This window comes from Tetrao urogallus (assembly GCF_951394365.1).
Source record: "Tetrao urogallus genome assembly, chromosome: 5".
Lineage (NCBI taxonomy): Eukaryota > Metazoa > Chordata > Aves > Galliformes > Phasianidae > Tetrao > Tetrao urogallus.
The window spans coordinates 60,856,812-60,881,386 of record NC_136818.1 but is presented as its reverse complement, the minus strand read 5'-3'; the positions used below and the strand labels follow the sequence as shown (position 1 = coordinate 60,881,386).

The 24,575-nt window shown below is 41.6% G+C and overlaps 1 protein-coding gene across 1 annotated transcript; it reads right to left on the bottom strand.

Moving 5' to 3' along the window:
- Nucleotides 1-10,138: 10,138 nt before the first annotated feature.
- LOC306946848 (scavenger receptor cysteine-rich domain-containing protein DMBT1-like) lies at nucleotides 10,139-17,766 on the bottom strand (the record flags this gene model as incomplete). The annotated part of the gene is made up of 9 exons (XM_079535949.1): nucleotides 10,139-10,311; nucleotides 11,044-11,315; nucleotides 12,321-12,715; nucleotides 13,103-13,275; nucleotides 14,796-15,004; nucleotides 15,237-15,390; nucleotides 15,865-15,915; nucleotides 16,177-16,488; nucleotides 17,706-17,766. The coding sequence occupies 9 exons, from the start codon at nucleotides 17,764-17,766 to the stop codon at nucleotides 10,139-10,141; spliced, it is 1,800 nt and encodes a 599-aa protein (XP_079392075.1).
- Between the last annotated feature and the right edge of the window lie 6,809 nt (nucleotides 17,767-24,575).

Here is a 24,575-nt window from a genome sequence, read left to right as displayed (position 1 = left end):
CGTGTTCGGTGGACCTACAGGAGCCAGGTAAGAAAAACATGTCACTTGGTACAGCTCTAAAGACTGCATCCATACAGCAGTAGAGATATCATGGTAAGTCATATTGCCGTCTTGGAGAAAGGATGAATGAATAACACTACACTCAAATCAATTGCACGCATAAACTGGGGCCATTTATAGAAAACACTTTGGAATAGTAAAATGTTGCAGTACCTGCACAGACAACACTAGCATCCTCATGGTGGCGGCAGTTGTGTCTCCCCCATCCAATGTGGCTGCAGTGCTGCAAGGCCAGCTCATTTCCCTGGCACCGCACGTCGTCCAGCAGGATGCTGCCTGAGCCTTGGCCAAAGTAAGCACTGCCTGGAGCTGCAATGGCCTGGCCACATCCCAGCTGCCTGCACACAACCTGGGCATCAGCGAGGTCCCAGAGATCATCACAGACCGTCCCCAGCTGGCCTTCATAATACAGCTCTACGCGGCCCTCACATCTGTGCTGCCCATTGACCAGGTGGAGACCGGTTCCTATGGGAGAGAGGGAGTTGAGCACAAACACAGTTGCATGAGTTAGCTGGGATTGACCTGTAGAAGCTGCTTATGTCATCTTCCTGCCCCGGGGTACCACCATTCCCCTTGGGTGCCTGTCTGGTCTAGTATTAGCCATTGGTGTGGACAGAGATGATGGAGGAAGAGACCACAATTTTTCTTCCCCTGGCTAGGAAATATCCTCCAGTGCAATCAGGTGTGGGAAGGAATATTGAGAGAATGAGGTAGTTTGGTGAGCAACACTGGGCAGAGTTACCTGCTGTGCTGATGTCCATGGGCAAGCTCGTCCCCAGCACTGCAGTTGTTGCCCTTGTCATGCTTGGTGTTCTGTCGGTTGGTGGCACTTCAGTACTTGTCTCTGGAGCAGTGCTAGTCTGTGGTGTGGTTGTCATTTCTAGTGTGGTGCTCGACTGTGACATGCTGGTTGCTAACAGTCCTGTGCTGGGCATTGCTGCTGTGGAAGTCTCTTCAGCCGATGTAGTGGCTGCTGGCCATGAAGTTGTCAAATCCAGAATGGATGTCATTGGTGCTGTGGTGTGGGTTACAGTGGTCGATTCTAATATGGAGCTTGTCTCTGACAGCCACATTGCAGGCTGTGTCGGGGGTTCAGTGGAGCTCCATTCTGTAAATACAAATAAAGGACAGTTGCCATATGAAGGACTGTATCTGAGTAATGAGTATGTCTGTGTGTAAGCTAGAAACCCCCCCCCCGGCTCCTCACGAATGAAGGCAGGACAAATTACTCCACCAGCATGCTCTATCTTGATAGAAGTCCACAGAAAGAATGGAGGCAGGTGAGCGACGTGTTTTAAAATTATTACTAAATTGAAAGTGGTATTTACAAATGGTGATGGCAGGGAAGGGCACTGCTGTGGCACACTGCTGCGTGGGACACCAAAGGTCAGGGGAAACTGGAGCTCTCCTCTAAATACTCCTGACAACTATAGATGCCATGTAGGAAATAAATGTCACTTACAAATGCACTAAACAAAACATGCACACAGAAATAGAGATATCACAGCATGGGTTTTTTTTTTTTATATCTCAGAAGTATGTCTGAGTAACCCAACATCCAAATGCATCTGTTGTATGCATTTATAGAAAAAGATTTTGGAGAAGTAGAAATGTCCCAGTACCTGAACAGACAACACTAGCATCCTCATGGTGGCGGCAGTTGTGTCTCCCCCATCCAATGTGGCTGCAGTGCTGCAAGGCCAGCTCATTTCCCTGGCACCGCACGTCGTCCAGCAGGATGCTGCCTGAGCCTTGGCCAAAGTAAGCACTGCCTGGAGCTGCAATGGCCTGGCCACATCCCAGCTGCCTGCACACAACCTGGGCATCAGCGAGGTCCCAGAGATCATCACAGACCGTCCCCAGCTGGCCTTCATAATACAGCTCTACGCGGCCCTCACATCTGTGCTGCCCATTGACCAGGTGGAGACCGGTTCCTATGGGAGAGAGGGAGTTGAGCACAAACACAGTTGCATGAGTTAGCTGGGATTGACCTGTAGAAGCTGCTTATGTCATCTTCCTGCCCCGGGGTACCACCATTCCCCTTGGGTGCCTGTCTGGTCTAGTATTAGCCATTGGTGTGGACTGAGATGATGGCGGGGGAAGAGACCATATTTTCTTTCTTCCCATGGCTGGGAGATATCCTCCAATGCAATTGAGTTTAGGAAATTGGATTGAGGGCATGAAGGTGCTTGGTGAGTGATGCTGGGCAGTTACCTGCTGTGCTGTTCTCCAGTGGGGAGCTCGTCTCTGGAACTGGGGCACTTGTCTCCACTGCGGAGGTGACCGGTATGGTGGCACTCAGTCCTGCAAACAGAGAGGACAAAATCACTCACATCAGGATTGTCTGTATGATGGGCATGTCTCATGTAGGCTACAGACCCCTCAGGAATGGGATTGGCTCTAATTACCCTTTGTTACATTCCACCTTGACAGAAGTTAACAGAGAGAATGGGGGTGGGTAACAGCCTGTTTGAAATCATCATTAAATTGAAAGTGGTATTTAGAGATGGTGATGGCAGGGAAGGGCACAGCTGTAGCACCTGCCCTAAAGCCCAGGACATTTTGAGCCAGCTGAGGCTGGAGCTCTCCCCTACAGCTTCCTGCCCTGGAGCTGTGGGACTGTGGGACTGTGGGACTGTGGGACTGTGGGCAGCTGCAGGGCTTGTCCCCATCACCACCACTCCTGCAGTAGCTCAGCTCCTTTGTGGGAGCAGCTGTTTGCTGCTTGGGGCAGAGTGTGCTGCAGGGCCAGGGAGGCATGACTCACCCACTGTATGGGGCCAGTCCGTCGTGTTCGGTGGACCTACAGGAGCCAGGTAAGAAAAACATGTCACTTGGTACAACTCTAAAGACTGCATCCATACAGCAGTAGAGATATCATGGTAAGTCATATTGCCGTCTTGGAGAAAGGATGAATGAATAACACTACACTCAAATCAATCGAATGCATAAATTTATAGAAAACACTTTGGAATAGTAAAATGTTGCAGTACCTGCACAGACAACACTAGCATCCTCATGGTGGTTGCAGTTGTGTCTCCCCCATCCAATGTGGCTGCAGTGCTGCAAGGCCAGCTCATTTCCCTGGCACCGCACGTCGTCCAGCAGGATGCTGCCTGAGCCTTGGCCAAAGTAAGCGCTGCCTGGAGCTGCAATGGCCTGGCCACATCCCAGCTGCCTGCACACAACCTGGGCATCAGCGAGGTCCCAGAGATCATCACAAACCGTCCCCAGCTGGCCTTCATAATACAGCTCTACGCGGCCCTCACATCTGTGCCGCCCATTGACCAGGTGGAGACCGGTTCCTATGGGAGAGAGGGAGTTGAGCACAAACACAGTTGCATGAGTTAGCTGGGATTGACCTGTAGAAGCTGCTTATGTCATCTTCCTGCCCCAGGGTACCACCATTCCCCTTGGGTGCCTGTCTGGTCTAGTATTAGCCATTGGTGTGGACTGAGATGGTGGAGGGACAGAGAATATTTTCTTCCTCCCTGCCTTACCTGAAAGTCAGCTAAATGTATTTCATGCAAAATTTCTATAGAAGACTAAGTGGGATAAGAACAAACTATTTTTGTAAGAAATGAAATTATTTGATCATAGGACAAGCACAAGTAAGCAAGTAAAAGAAAGAAAGTGAATTTCAATATCAGAATGAAATCCTAAGAAAATTCAAGTAAGAAAAATAGCACTAAAATTTTTTGCTTTGTCGAAGAAAATGACATGCTTTAGGAACATGTATTTATGTAGTTCTTTATTGCCTTCCAAATGTTTTCTGGTAAGAAGAGGGAGATGGAGCAATTTGCATTGAATCCTAGGTAAGTTTAGAAAGTACGACAAGACTTTTCTTCCCCCAAGCTGTGTCTTACCAGAAGAATGTATGAGTAGCATTTCTATGTGCTGTGGAAAGATTGTTGAACTGGTGGCAGAGGCAAAGCTCATAGTGGCTCAAGGAAATTGCTGAGGTTTCAGGGACACAGCAAAATGCAAGGACATCCACTACCACTTCTTCCTAAACCTATGCTCATTGGGTAACCACAGTGGCGGCATAGAAAAATTACCAGGCAAACAATTTGGAATTCAGAAGCCATTCCATACTACTGATGTGCGACATTAAGGACACTAAGCAGTGTGCTAGTTCGCTTAAAATGTCATCAGAATAAGACCAAATTAATTCTTCTGAAAAAAGAATGGGATTTTAGAGAAAAAAATAGCCATTCTTACCTCTTCTCCCTCATTTATGGAATTTATATGGAACATGTCTTCCTGTAAAATTGCAAGAGAATTTTAAAGATCTAGAGTCCACATATCACAACTAAATCCTGTATTTTTTAGGAGTGTTCAAAAAACTGGACAATGAACCCAATGGAATTATAAGCATTTCAGTAGGAATCCACTGGCTTTTACTTTCTTACATGAAGAAATGCTGAATAACTTTTCATGAACACACCTAGATAGCTGCTCTTAAAATAGATCTATTCATTTGAAACCCATCTGCTTTTCAGTTTGATTTAGCTTTTCCATAATTCAGACATCCTGCATAAACAGCCTGAAAATATCAATTCCTAGATCCATTTTTGATGAGTTTATTAAAATGTAAGTAAGTCCCCAAATAAATGTTGTAATATAAGATCTCCAGGATTTATACTTCGGAAATCAAACTAGCAAGCTGCATTTGCCAGGATTTTCCTATCTGTCCAATCTATGCGTTGCTCGTTACTTGACACAAAGTCATCCAAAGCAAAAGAATCTTGAGAAGTTACCAGCTCCAGGATTTCTTCACTTCATCTAATTCACTGCTGATGGACTAGAGGAGCTGTCAAGACAATGCCCAAACTAAGTATTTCCCTATTTACGCACTGTTAACTGTCAGTTCAAAGTGAGGAGCCACACATTTGGACCTTGATTTCTATGGATCTCAATTGTTTCAAGCATTTACTTGGAGATGCACATTTATAAACCATACTTATAGAACTTCTTCAAACTGGAGAAGCAAACCTGGGGAGAAACAAACTTGGCATTAGGAAATTAAAAGTGATCTGAAATGATTTTACTTTCATTCAAGCAAAATAATTTGCTGGGAATCTAATTAGATACGATGCATCCTGCTTTGCACTTCAGAGGTGTCAAAACTGGAAAAGTCTTCAAAGCTACAAATGCAGCTTTTGCTGTGACCCAGGAGACAGAGGCAGGGCTGGGGGATGAAGGCAAGAGCAGAGAGAACAGAAAAAGAGACTGAGAGAAAGATGGCAAGGAGAGGACAGAAAGGACAGATAAAGAAAACTGGATGAGGACAATATAAATTGCTATAATGATACTTATATAACTAGTTATCTAGCTATAACTAGAAAAATTACCTGCAATTATTGTAGGTTAAACACATTATTATTTACCTCAAAGGTACCTACATGATATAAATAAATTCTTCCATAATTCCTAGGTCAAATTTCGGTAACGGGGAGAACCACACATACATTATATAGTCATAGAAGCAACTCTAACAACGATTCAAGGCACTGAGACAAGGACTGTCCCATGGGTGCAGAATGCACTCCGCTAGAAGATTTAAATAATTATTACAATTTAATATAATTAGGGACAGTTTTGTTCTACTATTGCTAACATGCACTCAATTTCACCTTTAATCTTTTTCCCAAGTTAATACCAGCATGGCTATCATTTTTGTTAACAGAATCAACAATCTTTATATCTCACATTTTTTATGTGCCTTAGAACAAGTCTAAGTGGTTTACCTGATCTGGCCTCCAGAACTGCTGCACCAAGCAAAAGGAAGCACATCAATATCATAATGGTACCCATCTCATCAAGAGCTGTTGATGGAAAGAACCATCAGGATATATACTCTCTATTTCTGAAGGGGAGTGGCTTTATAGATCTCTTTTTCTACAGGAGGATGGTAAAATAAGCATGGCATGATAGTCTGAAGTAAAAATATGTTTGATTTGTTATTCAATATTTTGTCACATCCTGGTTTCTGCTTGAAGATAGTATCTCAAGAGTAACATTTTCCACTGCTTGGAAGAAAATATTTATGCTACTATGAGTTGTACAATCACCTCGTTGTACAAACAAAATGAGCTCTTATCCAAAGACACCTCTTGATTTTGGCTGATGAGTCTCATATTTTTCTTTTACGATGACAAATCTTGGCAAGTCTGAGGAAGGTAGTGGGATCCTGAAATTCAAATGGGATTATCTCCAAGAAGGTTGTTAGAGAACTTCATACCTTGGTTCCAGCTACTGAGACAAGTTCCCCGGGGAGCCATCAATGGGGTACAGATTTGACATACTTTAAATATGATAAAATAGCATCATGATCAAGAACAAGTGGGAGTCTCTGAACATAACCCACCAGAACTGTGGCTGTTGCTAAATATAAAGTGAAGATGACCAACAGACACCTCATCTAGACACTTGGGTCCTACCAGCATTGCTAGCTTTACCTCAACTTCAGTGTTTCTACCTTCAGCAGTAGAGCCAACAAGAAGGGGGCTGCAAGTGGCTGCAGGGTCTTGATGGTCAAAGAAGCCACTGGAGAGGCAACATGCTGGAGATATGAGGAAAGGAGAGGGGGCAATCAGTGATTCTGTGCTGAGCTACCAGTTGCCAGGTGTTATAACAAGAGCAGACCTCAGAGAGGCATCAAGGCTTGCTTGCTGATTTATTTTCTTGAGCACCTCAGCCATCAGCAGAGAAGATCTCACACCACTGTAAGTGACACATACTTTACCACACTATGTGGGCAACTTGCTCCAGATAACTAGTGAGGCTGTTCCGAGGCTTTAAGTGAATCACTGTGAGATATGTGAAGACCTTGCAGCTCCAGCATGAGTATATTTGTTTTTGGAATTTTAAGGTCATGCCAAATTCATACTCTGTTCACCATGAAACTGTTAATGGCAAGAAAACATGAAGAGCATCACGGTCAGCTGATAACTTTTCGTGAAAACCAAGCAGAAAAATCAGTGGATTCTAAGCATATTTAACAAACTTATGTTTGTTCTAAAATTTGAAAAATGCATCCAAAGCTTTCCAAAGCATAAAATAATGTTGAATTCTCATTCATCATTCTCTTGTCAGAGTGGCTAGTAGTCTGACAACTATCCTAAGATTGAAGAGCCAAAATATCATTCTGCATTCGATTCTTACCTTTACAGCCATCAAGTCCTGAATGGCATTATCAGCAGTCAAAATCTGTGGCACGGTTATTGTAATGCACAAATCTATTGCGTTCAAGGAGCCCAAGGGAAAAAAAATGACCTGGAAGGTCTTTCCACAAAGGCCAGCATTATTGGAATGGAAGAAGGAAGTGCAAAACACAAGAGGCCAAAGATAAGGTTGGAAGCCTTGAAAGCAAACCTAAGAGAAGAGTAAATATATTTCTTCTTTATCCAAACAACCACATTCACACATGAATGAGGAAATGTACCCAGCACTTGGTATTCACAATTCATATTCTTCTGTTTTGACATTTTGACAAGAAGCTGAGAAAATACAGTACATTTGGCTGACCAATCCAACGTTGCAATCAGTGAAGCAAGAGTAAGTGATGGACAGCAATTCTCCAAACTCTTGTAATAACTGAAAAGGCGTAGGAGGAAGGGGAACACAAAAGTGATTCCCATATGGCTCAATGGAAAAAATACCCACTAAGCTGTCCAGGTAAATAAACAACACTGATCATTTATTTTTTCACTTCATTCTTCATTAATTAATTCTTTGTGACAAACGTCAAAGATCTACGTATTTCTAGAGCTCTTAATCATCAGACAATCAGCACAGTACAAATAGATAACTACTACGTTCAGATTATATTGAATTAATTCAGTCAAATACTGTAAAGAGGATGTTTTCATCCTTCCTTTGGGTAGAAGGTCTCTAGCAATAACGTATTTTTGCTCTCTAGGACTTCTTCTGGCAGCTTGAAGTGTTTCTCAGCATATTACTCGGTGAAAAGACTTTGAAAACACTTTATGTTCTGTTGCCTGTTGTTAGGGGGTTTCTGTGGACATTTTGGCTTTTGTGATGTTCGGATGAAAACAACTGAAAGGACGTAGGACACTAATCAGTTTTCATCCATGACTACTCCAAGCATCTACACTGGAACGAGGGCGTCCACAGATTTCTACACAAAGGGGCAATAGTCTGAATGCCTGTATTTTGATCCCATGAGGCAGTTTAGTCAAATTTATCAGGTTCCTTGATGGTCTCTTGAACTCTGTTGCCTGTGTGACATGAAGCATGTCAATACAAATCAATCTGTGTTTGTTTTACAGTGAGGAGACAAGTGGATCAGAAAAGCTGAGTCATGTCCCTTTGATTTACCAATAGAAAAGCTCCTGAATGCGGTGGGTCAGGAGGTGGGAGGGAAGGTACTTAAGAAAAGTGCCATTCACTGAGCACGTTTACCTCAGAAAATGATTTTTTTCTTCCTCACCAAGCCTAGTTTTCTTGAACTCCACATTTCTACTTGTGGATCAAGGAGACTGTGGGGAGACTGGGACAATGGTTTGGGGACATCAAATAGTTGAGCAGTTTATTAGTGTTTTTCACAGCAACATTTAATATTGAAACAACTGCACTTGGTACTTCTACCCTGTATTCTGGTACAACCTTGATTTATCTTCATCTAGAACCCCTGGTATGGATGTAGCACAGGAAAACAATTCTGAAAAGCACAAGCATGTTGCTGATTGGAGGCATCAACATCCTGGGCCTAGGATATTTCTCCCAGTCTGATTACAGAGATACTCTGGGAATGTGAGATGTGGAAAAAGTGCCATCAGACTATGAAAAATTATGGGGTAGCACAACAGCAGTACAACAGCAGGAGCTGGTGCAAGAGAGAAAGTAGTAGGGGCAGAGAGGATGAGCAGAGTAGAAGAGAGCAGAGAGGATGGTCCTTTTCCTTGACTGCTTTGCCCTTCAAATGTGGTTGTAGGGTGGTAGGTAGAAAAGGGGAGGACCCTCCTTAGTCCTTGTTCCCCATGTGTGGGAAACAAAATGCACTTCCATTCTCTGTAGGCACTGGCAGTCCATCCTTGTTAGGTCCCTTCTCCACAGTGCATGGAGAGGTGAGGAGATGCCTGGGGTCACCTAGAAAAGGTAGGAAGAAATACTACAGGCTGAAATGACTGTTTCTGTCTACTCTTATCCTCCTCACCAGGACAAGATGTAGTCTCAAGTATAAGTCACTACTTTGTCTCTGGCTCACTTCACAGGTAGTATTCATGCTGTTCCTAACAAGCTTTCCTCTGTCACTGCTTGCTAGAAAACAAAAAAGTCTAAAGAGGAGCATTTCTCAACTAAATACCAATGATCTTTTCACCTGTAGCAAGTGGGTTCTTCCCAACAGGTTCTTCCTTTATTAATGTTGTTATTATTTTGTTCTCACACAGGGATACGAGGCTGGTCACGCTTCCTTATGGCAACTTTCGTACATTCCCCTTGCCACTGCAGGTTTGGAAATGCGTAATAGCAAGAGTACAGATCGCTCCTTGGCAAAGCCACTTTCTCAGAAACCATGTCCTTTAATCTGATAATGTATCAGCAGTGAGCTCAGACACATAGGCAGTGTATTTGCAAGTACAAAAAAAAATAAAAGAAATGTCGCTCTACAAATGCTTCCTCCCCTGTGTTTTTAAATTACACGCTTACACAACAGGTCAGATTGTATTTATCTTCTACGCAAATATTTATAAATAGCCTACATTTTCTGAGAGAAACATGTAAATGTGAAGAACCATTCCCCCCCAGTAAATTAACATTGTACAGGAACAATTCCTTATGTGCAATATCTGTGTATTTTATTCTATGGCTGATTACTGAGATTCTTTTCTCTAAAAGAAACATTTTTCTTGGCTACTTATGGAGTTTCTAATACCAGTAGAACACCACACAAGTGTTCTATCTGCATGTAAGCAATGGCAAAAGAAATCAGTTCTTTCCCAAGCCGCTGAAATCGTTCTCCTGAAACACAACATCAACAAAACAGGAGCTCAGTTGAAATGCTCTGAAACATCCGAATTGCACCCTCCACCTGCAGACTCTTGGTCACCTCTCACATTATCTGGTAGGGGATGGGTTCTTGCATTTTGCGCTGCAGAAGAATTCCTCCCACTGTGAGGATGGCAGCCGCCAGCACAGCGGCGGTCACAGCCAGAGGAACGCGGGAGCTGGCAGCATTCACAGGGCTCTCGAGCTCCTCTCTCACCCGGGTGTTGGAGGGCAGCTCTGTGCGTGAGAGAGAAAGAGAGGGACTTACATTCGCCTCCTGAGCTAGTTAATTTCGAAGGTAAAGAGAAATTGATATAAAACGGATCTGATCGGATCTGCAATACAGATCTGAATGGAAAACAAATTATCAGGTGTTGTTTAAGAAGTGATTCTGTGTCCATACCAAACAAGCAAAGATTATGGCAAGAACTTAAAAAGTAGCTAAGAATGATTGAGCTGCAGTTGCCCTTGTTCACTGCAGGGAGTTGGACAAGATGGCTTTAAGGGTCCTTTCCAGCTCAAACAATTCTAGGAACTTGTAATAATTACACTCCAAGACCATACATGCTGTTTCCTAACAGTGGAAACACCATTTATAAGGAATGGGGAAACCTTTTCAAGGGGACCTACAGTGTGGTTGCTAATAAATAAGAGGTGTACCAATCAGGCAGAAAAAACATTGAAAATCTAATACAAATCCAGTAGGTAGATGGGCTACATCTCATTTCTCTTCTGGCAGAACTAAATCAATTGCTACTTGACATGAGGAGAACAAATATTTGGCCTAAGTATAATAGAAAGGAAATTGTTTGTAAATACTATAAAATAACTTCATATACATTCAAAAAAATAGTCCTAAGAATTGTAATAGGGTTGTGCATAAGCCAGCAGAACGGGCTTTCTGAAATGACATGCAAACACACAGCAATATACAGAGCCCTACTTTGAATACGAGTTGTTTGCACTCACCAGCATTCCTGTTCTCACTGGGAGCCTCCTGAAACTGAACAGGTCCGATGACAACGCTCACTTTTCCCTGGGAAGATCCTGCATTCCTCCTGAACCTGTTCACACAGCCTTGATAGCAGCGGGAAGAATAGTCACCAGAGCTGCACACCACCATCTCACACTGCAGGTAGACTGATGGGAAGCGGTGAGCAAAGGAGAATGCATTAAAAGCAAACCGACTGACGCTTGGGTATGGTGAATAGTAAGAAGAGTAGGTAGGGTCTTTAACACACCTAGAGAGAGAGAAAATTAACAGATTAGATTTCACTGGGCTTGTTTTCCTCATAAAGATGCCAGAGTTCTCACAGTTTATCCTATATTGCAATGATATCCCAACACCTATGATATTTATAAGATTTTAAGATAATTACTGATTTTAGATTTAGTAAATACACTTTCTGTTGACATTGTTAAAGGTCAAATGAATAAAAATTAACTGTAAAAAGACCAGAATCTATTTGACATGTGTCCTGGTTGAGTGCCCTTTCTGTTTCTGCTTGATGAATAAGCATTTTTACAGGTAGAATCAAAAGAAATCTCAACAAGAGGAAAACCTTCCTCATATTTACACAGCGTGTAAAAGGGAGGACACTCATCTCACATGCAGGAGGCACTACGTCACTGCCCTAGCCTCCTACAAGCAATAGACTTCCAGCCTAATGGTTGGATATTTGACTTTGGTAAGGTTACCAATAAGAACTCCTTCTCAGGAGGTAGAAAGATTCAAGTCCCACTAAGCACACAAGGGAAATAAATTAGCAAGAGTTTTTCTTTCCTGGAAGAAAATGTGACACCAAGAGCAACACTTTTATGCTTCTAGCTCTTTGTCTATTTAGCATTACTGACAAGAGAGCACAAATATTCCATTTCAAATTAAAAGGCAAATTTTGTATAAATTCAAGGAAACAGTATTTAAAAAACTTTGATTTTGGAGTACAGAAACAAAGAGCCATCGACATTCCAGTATTTCATTCATCTATGTCAGAAACAAGTCTAGACCTCAGTTTCTACGCTGCCTCCTGGAGTGAAACTGGAGCTTGACTGCTACTTCTCAATGGGATTTCGATTGCCACATTTAATTTTATTTAGTCTGTGACAGAAAGTGTTTATTAAAAGTGTGTTTGTATTGAGAATGATAACCAATGCACACTGGTCCTAAGTTATATCTTTCACAAATGACTCACTTTAAGATCTCTGTATCCAAATACTTTCAAAATCATTCCTAAGAAAGTTCTTACCCACTTCTGATCAAGTCGTAGGTCAGTGTTGTAAAATCGTTAGGATCAGGTGATGCCACACACGTATCCACAAACAGCACCAGATTTGAGTCATTGCTGCGAAGAGAAGCTTGAAGGAACAAATTCTGATTCAGCTCAACATAGTAAGGAAAGTTATACACTGGCAAAAGGAAAGAGGAGGAATTGTAGAATGCAAAGTCCACTTCATATCTGCCATATTGGGTTTCATCAATGTCAGCAACACCACGGTCATTAGCAGTGTACATTACTTGTACCCAGGTTTTCTTGAGCATTTCGCAGTTCACATGCAAGTAAAGGTCCTTTTTCCTCTTGATGGTGGAATCAGAAGCAAATACTCTTATCATGTTGGAATAGGTGAAAGTCTCGTTGCTGCTCTGTTTGACACATTAGATGAGTGCAAGATTATTGCGCGTAGTTACGTTCACACCGTGCAGTACAAACTGTATGTGTCAGATCCTGCTATTACTCAGAAAGGAAGTGTCATACTCAGAAACCTAAAGCATCCTATATGTGACTGTTCACTCTATCCTACACTTTCTTCTTTAAAGCATCACTGAAATACATACAGATATTACTTAAAATCTAAGAAGGACAAGCAGGAATGTTTAATCAACCTTAGCCTCCGGAAAGACATGCTTCTTTTGTGTGTTCTGAATACTTGTAGACAGCAATGCCCCGTGCAATTCTTGACAGTATTCCAACTGCATATTAAGTTTCTGTGCCCAGATCTGGAGATATGTCCAAAATACACTGACACTCACCTGTCTACGGGTACCGCAGCTGTTGTATGGAATGTTGAATATAACCTGGGTTGATGTAATTCTTGGACTACAAGAAGAGTCAGACAAGCTAGCGTTCCACACAGAGTAACCCTGTGACTGGAGGTAGCTTCTCTCTACAACTGCACGCATGTGGGTTGGGAAACAAAAGAGAGCTAGGGCAGAAAATATGAATTATTAGTGAAGTGATGTAATTAATAATGTTCACATGATAAAATTTCACCAAATGCAAAAGCTTCTACCATTTAGGGAAGGTATTTCATTTTTACACCTCACGCTTAGATATGAATAATCTCTGACAAACTTCAGTTTAACTTCAGTTACTCTCCTAGCAAAAACAAGTAGAATACCATAGTATTTTGATGACACCTTGATCCAGTATCACCACTCATGCAAAAATGATAAGAGATGGGAGTCTTTTCTAAATAAGCATCCAAAAGCTAATGTGGAAGTTGTAGAGACAAATGTACACTGTTTGCAGAAACACTACTTGCTTAGGGAGATCTAGAAACCATCCTCATGACTGGATCCATTACATGGAAAGGAATTATCCCAGGGAGATTCTTGCTTCTGGCAGAGATAAGTGTCCAGGGACAGCAGGTGATTTCGTAAGTATTGATGGCAACTATTTGTGCTTGGAGTGGCTGTTAGAAATTAGAAATGCATTAGAAAAATTCCCGCTCTAGACCGCAATGGAAGAGATCACTCAGAGAAGTTGTGGCTATGAAAATTTCATCCTTTGGTGATTTGCAACTGATCATCAGGTTCAATCTTTCATGGGATAAGGAGGCACAGATGAGGTTATGTAGCAGCCTGTCCAATCTCATCTAGAGAAACTCCAACGACAGAGATGCTAGAGATTGATTCTTCTCACTGAAATTTTTTTTCTTCTACCAAGACAAGACCTCTAACCATGCAACTTGTACCTGTTGCCTCTCATCTCCTCCATGTGGCCCTCTTGAAAAGAGCTTCCATCCTCTTTGTAGCCACACTCTTAGCACAGGAAAACTGTGATGAGGTCCTCCTATCTAACTCCTTCAGTCTTTCCTCCTAAGGCAAGTTCTCCACCCTTTGAACATCTATGTGACCACCTATGGACACCTCTCCAGTCTGTCTACATCACTTCAGAATTGGTGGGACAAGAGCTGAACACAATACTCAGGCTGCTGTCTGACAAGCACTGAGTAGAGGGAAATGATCACATCTGAGTCTCTGCAGGTAAGACCCCTGGAGATGCAGCTCAGAGTCCAATTTCACTTTCATTGCTACTTAAATTCATAATGGATGTGATCTGGTGCTGGTGATAGTCCTGCTTGGAATAGTTGGAGTAGGGAAAATTCAAATATCCTTTCTAATGAATTTTTGTACAAGAAATTGTCCACAAGAATGGAAAAAACGTGAAAATAATGAGGTGATAAGAATAAAGATGAGTTTAGACTGACCATCATAAAAAAAACCGTGTAAGTGGAACCAACTTGATACTTGAAGGTCTTTATAAAATGAAAAATTAATTATTGTCTGGAAGTAATCAGTTAATAACCACTTACAAAATTCAAGTAAGAATGTCATCTTTTTTAGGAGCGGTGCAAAAACATTAACAAATAGTTTGGCAAATAACATCAGGGTATAAAAGCCTTTTGGCCAAGAAAATGTTATAAAGTGAATGGAAACTTACTGGTGTTCTGATCTGCTGGAAAGGAATGATAATCAGCATAAAACCCTCTATTTGAATATCTAGAGTCACTGTGAAATCTGACAGTCAGCATATTTGAAGAGGATGTGTACATGATGTTGTAACCAGAACAAATTCTTCCAAGCAGAGGAGAAGTACTTGGTGGACCATCATAGATCTCAATATAGTCATACTGGCATCCACCTTGCAGCCTGGGGAAGGAACACGAACATAGGGTAAAACATGAACAGTGGGGTAAAACGCATTTGGTAAAGTTCAGTATTATAAATGCTAAATAAACAACAAACCAAGATACTGCACTGACACAGTTTCAAGGTAATATTTATGATACGCGTTTAAGTATTGGGAAAATGTTTGAGAACTGTGCTTTTAAGCTGAAATTTTTGCCCCATTAACTAGTCAGGAAACAAGCCATTTACTTACTGAATACTTCCAAATGTGAGCATAATGCGATAATTGTTCACGACTTGTATTTCCCACAAGCAATCTGCATTATCTGGATAATTTGAAGGATAAAAGGGACTCCGAATTGTTCCAGATGAATTGGAAAGGAAGCTACCACAGAAATATTTTTGAGCTGAAAAAAAGAGATGTAAATGAGATTCACTTAGATTTCCTTATCAACAAATTGATATACAGTAAACCTACACATACCAGAGCAAATGATGGCAAAGTGTCCAGATGAAATGAGTGGATATACTCTTCTTAACAAGGCTAAGGTGTAATCATTACAGAACTATGAAGCTACACTGCTAATTAGCATTTGGCAGGCTTAAAGCATAAACATCCATGAAAGAAAAGAACAGAAACTGGCTAAAATGGCATAAAGCATATGAGAGATCAGGAAAGTGACAGATGCCAAAATATTCTCACAGGACAATCAGAGTAACGGAAGGGTAAAAGGTAGGATTTCACAAGTTAGTAGATATCGTGGAAAATTCAGAATTTTATTAAAGACTATTAAAGACAAAACTTTGAGATATAAAATATAAACGACAACCCATACAAAAATAAGCAAAAACAAATAAATAAATAAAAATCACATACATACCAGGCGTGCTGGATGGTGGTGAAGTAGGAACAAGGGTTGAGCTATTAGCACCTGTTGAGGCAGGAAGAGAAAGAAGCAAGTAAGGGACACTGGGAGGAAGGAGCGCACCAGGTTTGCTCCCAGCACTGGGGATGGCAGTGCTGCCCTGTCACGCTGCAATGCTCAGTGTGGGGGACTCAGCAGGGCCATCTCCCATAGGAGCACGGCAAAACACGGGCTGCAAACGTGGCTCCACGACCTCCCCATGCCAGGCAAAGTAGGGCCAATTCATCAGCCCAAGTAGCAGGACTTGGGAAGGACAATCAATGGTACCTGAGCAGACCACGCTGGCATCCTCAGAGTGGTTACAGTTGTGCACGCCCCAGCCACGGCTCCTGCACTCAAAGAGGGACGACTCGTTCCCCGTGCACTGCACATGGTCCAGGTAAATTGTGCCTGTGCCTTGTCCAAAATAGGCATTTCCTGGTGCTGAAACTGCAAAGCCACAGTCCAGCTGCCTGCACACAACTGTGGCATCATTGATGTCCCAGGAGTTATCACAGACCGTGCCCCAACTCCCATTGTAGTAGACCTCAACGCGCCCCTCACAGCGGTTCCAGCCATTCACCAAGCTCAGAGAGGCATCTGGGAAAGGAGAAACAAGGAACACATGGGAAAACACTGCAGCACGCACACATCTCTCCTTCACAGGGCAATTTTCAACATGAGTTCAAGGCCATGAAGATTGCTACTCTCAGCTGACCTAGGCTCCTCGTTTCCATTAGTCTCCTCTCCCATTCCTCTCTTCTGCATCTCTCGTGCTTGTTGAAAGGATGTAGGAGTTCTGGTGGATGGAAAGCTTAGCATAATTCATTTCTGTTCTTTGGCTTTCAAAAGGGCCAAGCCTATTTTGTGGTGCACTAATCAAGCTGCAGTCATCCTGTCAAAAAGAACACTTGTCCCTCTACATTCAGTGGAGATGCAGCTGCACATCCTGTACCATGTGAAGCTTTGGGCTCCGAAGTTTAAGAAGGATATAAAAAAAATGACAATGACCTAGAGGCATGGCTTAATTGATACAGAGAAGCCTTTTTTCCAATGCAAACTGTGATGCTGTCAGGTATGATACAGCTCCAGAAGTGTTGACTGGGTATATTGTGTATTCAAATATTAACTCCAGTAAAATATCAGTAGTAGTCAGAAAGTAATACTAAATACTGGTTTCTCACAAAGCCCAACCTACCTGAACACGGTTGTGATTTGCAAGTGTAAATTTGCCAACTGGGCTTGTATTGTCTCCAGGTTTTCTTTCTATGTGTATGAAAGCCTCAAGGACACATCTGGTAGAAAAATACATGTCCTTGAGACTTCATGACACCATATATGATAGCAGCTGTATCTTACTACTGTGTTTCCATTACATGATACAAAGTGAAGCATTGCTGCTCCATGTGCATCTGCAAGTTGAACTTTGAAGTCTTTTAAAGCAGGTATGCACAGGCAAGAAACTACATTCATCCTAAATTTCATACTAATAGACATGGATTTATACAAATAAAGTCATTCATATTTTCACAGTAGTACTTTTTGTTTTAATCTATGCTACAGGACACTGCTGTAAAAGTCAGAATAGCATCAGTTCATTGCACTAAATTTACTTCAACGCGAATAATAGTTAATCACAAAGTTGATTCATATTTTTTATAAGAAAACAATGCTATCTAATTGCAGTCTGTTTTACATATACAATCTTTGAACACAGTATTAGCACATGAGATACGTGTATGAAATTGGTGAAGAGGACTAAGCCCCTCTTCACTACCTATTTGTAAGGATGTTCTAAAAGATTTTAAGTAGTTTACCTGAGATGGCACACAGAATTGCTGTGCTTACGAGGAAAAGCAGGATCTTCTTTGTGCCCATCGTGCACAAGAGGTGCCAGTGAAGCAGAGCATCAGAATTTATACCCCCCACCTGTGAAAGGGTGAGGCTCCCAAGGCCAACCTGTCCAAACACTGGATGATTATGAAATGTAGTTCAACAGTCATGATCCAATTTATACCTGACTTCTTATCCAGTGTTTTACGACAACCAGATCTGTACAGCAACAGAACCTACTAAGAACAAAGTTCCTGTTTCCTGGAAAATTTGTTCTATCATCATTATTACAAATTAACTGTATATTTGACTTGTGAGCATGTCCAGCATTACCTTTGGACCAGACTGGTGAACTTAGGTATTCCTTTGCTCCTATCATCCGAGTTTGATTTCTTTGCTGCCTGTAGCTAAAGACTTAATTAAGCAGATTGCAACACATATTGCAAGGCCAGGCAGCAAACTCACGAGCAGAGATTCCAAACTCACAAGCAGAGATTCTATGTCATAAACATAGATATTTATGTTTCTGATGGCTTCCTCTTGAAATTACAGGCTTGCTTCTCTGCTGGCTCTCAACAAACAGCACATAATACATGGGATTAAGTCACGTATCAAAAATAAGGTATTGCAAGTTATTTGTTAAATACCCTAACTGGAGCTCATTAGGAGTCTCTGCTGAGCTTGCTCTGATTTAGCAATATCTGCCCCAAATCTGCCACTGTGCTCTTCTGTTGAATTTGTCAGCAATTCTTTGAATCGTAAAGCTTATCAAAAGGGAAGGAAATAAGGTCTGATGAAAAATCCATAGTTCCATGGAAATGGTTTCATCAATTGGTCAGTGTGAAGTCTTAATGCAGTTTTAGACAGCTTTGGGAACAACTGCCCATAATCCTGTCCTGCTAATCTCTTAGCTGGAGTCATTATATTGCAGTTCTGTAGTTTTTCCTCCTCACATACAGGCCAGCTAGCAACAGATCGTTTGTTGGTCTAATATTCCATTCAGTGCACTTCAACCAAGCTTTACCTGTCTGCTCATTTTGACTATGGTACAAACAGCAAACAAATAACAGCTGAAATAATTCATGATTCCTGATGGTATATTCCAACTCTTCTCCTGCAGCAAAACAAGTCTTGCGTGTAGAAACAAAAGGAAATAACAAGTCCTCTTTCTGCAAGGTTCACAGTGCTACAAGAAAGGAAGAAAAAACAAAAGGGCAGGGTCCAGCAACAGAATCAGGAATTATCAAAGCAGCCACTGAGAAGAGCAAACAATTGGAGCACAGTGGTAAATACGACTGATTGTATTCATGTACTGATAAAGAAATGTAAGCATGAACATTGCTATTCACAGCTCTGCCTTCCTGACAAAAGCAAAAGCACCATGTGCTCAGTGGAGTGATGGCACATTGTGTTTGGGAAGGGGCTACAGGCTCTTATTCCTTCCTCTAAATTCCTGAGAAATGACCATGACATGGGGCATCTTCAGGGCTCTCTCCTGATGGGGGGCTCCCCTGTGCCCCCCTGCTTCCAAAATCCGGGTAAGCCCAATGCAGTGAAACCCACCTGGGGTGCTGATTCCAGTCTTGGGTTACCCAACTTGTAAGAGATATGGACATAGTGGAGGGAGTCTACTGAAGATACTAAAATGATTAAGGAGCATCTGAAGAATGGAGCATCTGTCTTACAGGGAGAGAGTGAGATATTTGAGACTGTGCAGTCTGGAAAGAGAAAGCTCAGAGGGATCTCATTCGTTTGTATAAAGACCTGGTGGGGTGGAATAAAGACACAAGTTGACTCTTCTCAGTGATGCCTGGTGGGATGGCAAGAAGCAGTGCGCATGAAGTATGGTAAATTCCATTTCAACATAAAGCATTTAGGTTTGATAACAGGTACTTTTGATTTACGTCTGCTGAAACGCCAGCATCCTCTGTTAAAAAAAAGAAAAAAAATCTGGAGCTTATTCCTCCTTCCTACTGTAAATCACAGCAGGAGGAAGTGTGATGTAAAATAAAGTACCATGAAGACTATAAAACACCCAATGTATTGCACTGCAGTCTTGATAACATATCAGCAATTAGCTGCTGTTCTGACAGCAGAGCTCAGCTTTTGGCCACGCAACACTGAGACAGAATACATGAGATCTAGTGTGTGCTACCACAAAACAAAAATGCCAGGCATGCAAAACCTAAAGGAGTTTGCCTGAGAAAACCCACCTGATGTCTCAGGACATCTTATATTGGAGTTCAGATGTTTGCTAAAGCAAGTGTCCTCAGAGTACTTCCACTTGGATTAAAGACAAAATGTTGTGTTTTTTATGCAGTTAAATTAAGTATTCCTCAGGTTTTTGTTCTTAGCCTGTTTTACTGTGCCTCTATAACATGAGAAAAAAAACGTTAGCTGTCAGTCTACAAAATAAAATATCAGAGTTCTTAGAAAGAGCAATACACAGATGAAATAAATCTGTCTGGGCTCTAAGTAAGTCTAACATTTGGATAGTGCCTGGCTGGGTAGGTTCTCACATCCAGCAACACATCTGGGAAAGCTACAGATCTTTCAAGCTGAGAGTTTGCTGCAATGTCCCATTCCTTGAATGCTGCTTTCCATTCTTTCTGCCTGTCAGGAAAGCATATAGGGAACTAACACACATTTATCACTTCCTTTTTCAGACATTGTGGTCTTTCAGTATTCAGAAGAAAGAAACCAATCATTCAGTAAGGTCGCAGTAATTCCCAGCACCAGCTCACTTACAACGTATTACTCAACATTTATGCTACTTTTCAGCTTATAGAAACTGTTGAACACAAAAGTCATTCTAGAGAAAGCTAAAATTAGCCTACTTACATCATTTTGTCTAAATGAGAGTAGCCATTCCGACTCCTTTGATGTCCTGTTCCTGTGTATTTTTAACTACCCTACATTTTTTTCTTGTTCTCACCACGTTAACAACAATAATGTAATTCCAAAGACCTTCCATGCCTTGTGAACTTCACAAAAGCCTTCAAAGTGAGTTATCTCACTGCAATACACCTTTATTAAGGACTTCCTCTTCATCCTATGTACCTCCCTTTGTCAGCATCTAAAAAAATTATCGTGTGACTAAACATAAAAATGCAAAGAGAAAGACGAACTGGGTTGCTTAAGAAAAAAAAAAATTACATGGGATACAAAAAAATGTGACTAATTCTTATTAAAAATAATTAAAAAACATGTTATTTGAAAATCAATTGCTAATAGAGTAAGAATTCCTTTTCGTTACCTGTCACAGTGAATTTCGTTACCTGTCACAGTGAATTCCAGCCCCATGTCTTTATCACATCTCTGTCTCTATCACACACTTCTGCAGAGAAACACTTGTAGTTCTACGTGGAAAAAAAGCATTGTATTTACTTAATGCTTTTAATCATAAAGAATCCAACAGGATTAAAGGCGTTGATTCCCTAAGATAATGAGCGCTCATTTTGATGATCAGCTCGACTTGTACAAGATGATTCCCAAACTTTCCTACTTGGTGGCTGGCACAGCACATGTCTACGTTGTGCTGCCCAGAAAAGTCTCTTGCAGGAATTTAATCTTATTTCACAGGTTAAAAAGCAGAAGAAACAAAGAGCCATAACGGAAAAGTCAAGATTACTGGTTTGGGATATTCTCATCTGAAAGGTCTCCAGCATTTAAACACATCCAACAAGCTCTGCAGGGAGAACAAGGAAGGCTTCCATCCTTGCACGTGCTGAATTTCAGCAAGGCCACCAGATTTCTGCCAGGGAAGCAAGCCCTTCCATCCATGCAAACAGAGGGGTACCAGAGAATCCCACAAACAATCCAGCTGTATTATCGAAGGTAATGGGAAGTTCCATCAAGAAATTTGTCTGCTGCACTAAGGCTGAACCAAAACACAGCTCCTTGCCAACACAAAATCCACACAGCTAACACTGTGGTAAGAATTGATTGAAATGTGCCACTGGGGAGGCTGCTCATAGCTAATGCTATTCAGTGCACAGGTCTCGTATGGCTGTGTCACTGAAGTTTTTTTTCCAGCTAAATGGGCAGATCGTTTCCACCAGTGCAGAACTCTGCTTTTCATCATTTGAGGAGTGCCATGCATGTGATACTCTGTGAGGTAACAGGAGTGTTGGACTTACTGAATGATGGAAACGCAACCATCTTGTTCCCCCCACCTTTCCCCTTCATTACTATTCATTATAAAAAAAAATCTGTACACAAGGAAAAGATGTTAATGAATTTTGCCACACTAGATAAAGTCAGTTTTAATTATATGTTGCTGTATCATATATTGCACTACTTACAGTTTAACTGGGAGTCAAGATAAGTTGTTAAAATTAAACTTTAGAATTGACAATGAAACTCTGCATGTGTTTAAGCTACTTGCGTAACTTTTCTGCCATGAATGGTCTCCTGAAAGCTTTGGAAATATTTAGCACAGCTGTTTGCCTATCTCTCTTCAAAATCAAGCCGTCAGTACTTTCCCAAAACCATTATGAAGATATTTGCTGAAATGCTTTTAGCTCAAGTGATGCCTTCCATTCATACTTTACAAAGAGGGTGCATTCTGAGGGCACCATATCTCAAAATCCACGCTGGAAAACTTCCAGAGGCCAATCCAGCCTATGCAATAGGCTCCTACAAAGCTTAACTGGAGCATAACCATAGCAGTGCCAAACAGTAGGTTTTGTTCTTTAGTATGAAGAGAAAACACAGGAATGATCTTGGGTAGGCTGAGTAAACAATGAAATCTGCCCAGATAGCTCCATGGTGTGCTTGCCTTCACATAATTAACAGCCAAGCATTATTTTGAAGAAGAGAGCTTAAAAGCCAGCTGTAGCATAACATATGGCCAAGGACAGGCCAGCCAAGTTCATCAGCTGATTCACACCAGGTGGCCCAAGTCTGCTGAAAAGGCTTCAGCTTTCAGACCCAGTCACTTTGCACCTTGCAGCTCTATCCTCATTAGATAAAGGGCATTGTATCACTCCATCTTGACTAATAAAAAAGCAGAAGGGAAGGAAAGGCGATGGAGGAAGCGATTAAAATATCTTCCCATCGTTTTCACTAACATTCAGTTTTATTAGATTGATAGCAAGCTCAAGTACGATACAAGAACAGTGCAGATCAACGGAAGTGTTTAAAATATCCTAAAAGGATTCCAATACCTTGTATTTGGAAGTTGTATTTGGCAAGATTCTAATGCATCTTCTTCTCTACAGGACCTGTGTTTCTATCCTGAGAACTTCAGTCATGCAAAAGCCTTTGGCCTTCACTTGTTCATGTGAATACTGTAGTACAATAAATCTACTCTGTCATGCATCTCATAAGGATGCAAGAATTGTCCTTTAAAATAGGAAAAATACAATAGCCATTGATGAATTCCACTGTGCATTTTCTAGCTGCCACTCTACTGCAGTCGTATTGGTGTAGTTTCAAACCAAGAGCCAAAGCTAAGGACAGTAATACAGGGTCTCACTGAACTAACAAAAAGCACTGAAAAAGAAATAAGTACTACAGTACTCCATCAGAAACATTCTGCAGAAAATTTCCCCCACTGCATGCAGTTGCACTGTATCAGTGGTAAGTCAAGACACTGCATGCTGATCTAGTTCTTAGTTTGAATGTGCTCCAAAACAGGAGGGCTGTACCAGTAACCTTTTGCCCATTTACAGCTGCTTCCCCCAGTTGCACCCAAACTGCTTAACCTTACGTGCAATGAAAGGCTCCGCTTCTCTTTTAAATGTTGCAATAAAGGTATAAAAGTTCTATTGACTCAGGTGAGACTGCCCACTTGTGTCCATTTCCACTGCCTTGGTCACATTACTGAGCCAGCCCCCAATGCACACAATCCAGTGCTATAAGACAAAAGCACACAATCCAGAGTTGAAGACAAAAGCACACAATCCAGAGTTGAAGTCCACCCAATAATGAGAGCCATAATGACACACTCTTGATTGCTAACAGCATTACAGTGCCTCTGGTGTCCTGTTTTGTGCCAAAGACACTGGAGGCACAGTGGGGGAGCAGGCGGGGGACAAGGAAGCACAAAATTTCTTGGGTAAACCAGATTGTCCAAAGATCTTTTTAGAAGCCTCCTCGTGATGGGCTGGCAGAGGCAGATCTCCTGATATCTCAGCCCAACGTGTTCCATCCAAATCATCTCTTCCTGCTGAGAAAACTAAAGACGATGAATTGCCACAAACCAGATTACAATGCAGGCACCCTGATATCTGAAAGTTAACCTCTTGACAAAGATGCTGTTCTTCAAAAGGTTCCTCATTTTGGTAAGTAGGAATGTTTGGTAGATTGCTGGAGTTGCTCATCTTTAGTGAGAGCAAGTTTCAAGTTTTAGTAGTAACAGCAGCATAATTAGCATACTATAACATATTGTTGTAACCTTGATCAAAGGGGTTTCTACGGCCAATTAACGTATTTGAGCGTTATCATTCATGCTTGACTCTTAAAAAAAGAGAATTTGCAATTGGCCAAGTGTTTATTACCACCTTTTATACTCTTTTGATGGTTATATGATAGTTAAAAGATTTCCCTACAGTAACATCTGGATATTGTGACATTCATATTGTGATAAGATAAACAAAATAGCTACTATAATTTGTGTTGGCACGGGCTGCCCAGGGAGGTGATGGAATAGCCATCCCTGCAGGTGTTCAGGCAGGAACCATGCGGATGTGGCACTGAGGGTCATGGTCAGTGGGCATGGTAGGGGTGGATTGGGCTTGAGGATCTGAGAGGTCTTTTCCAGCCTTCATGATTCCGTGATTCTTTGTAATATTATCCTGTATAACATCACTCCACACTGCTATCTACAGATTAATAGATGGTTGGTCTCT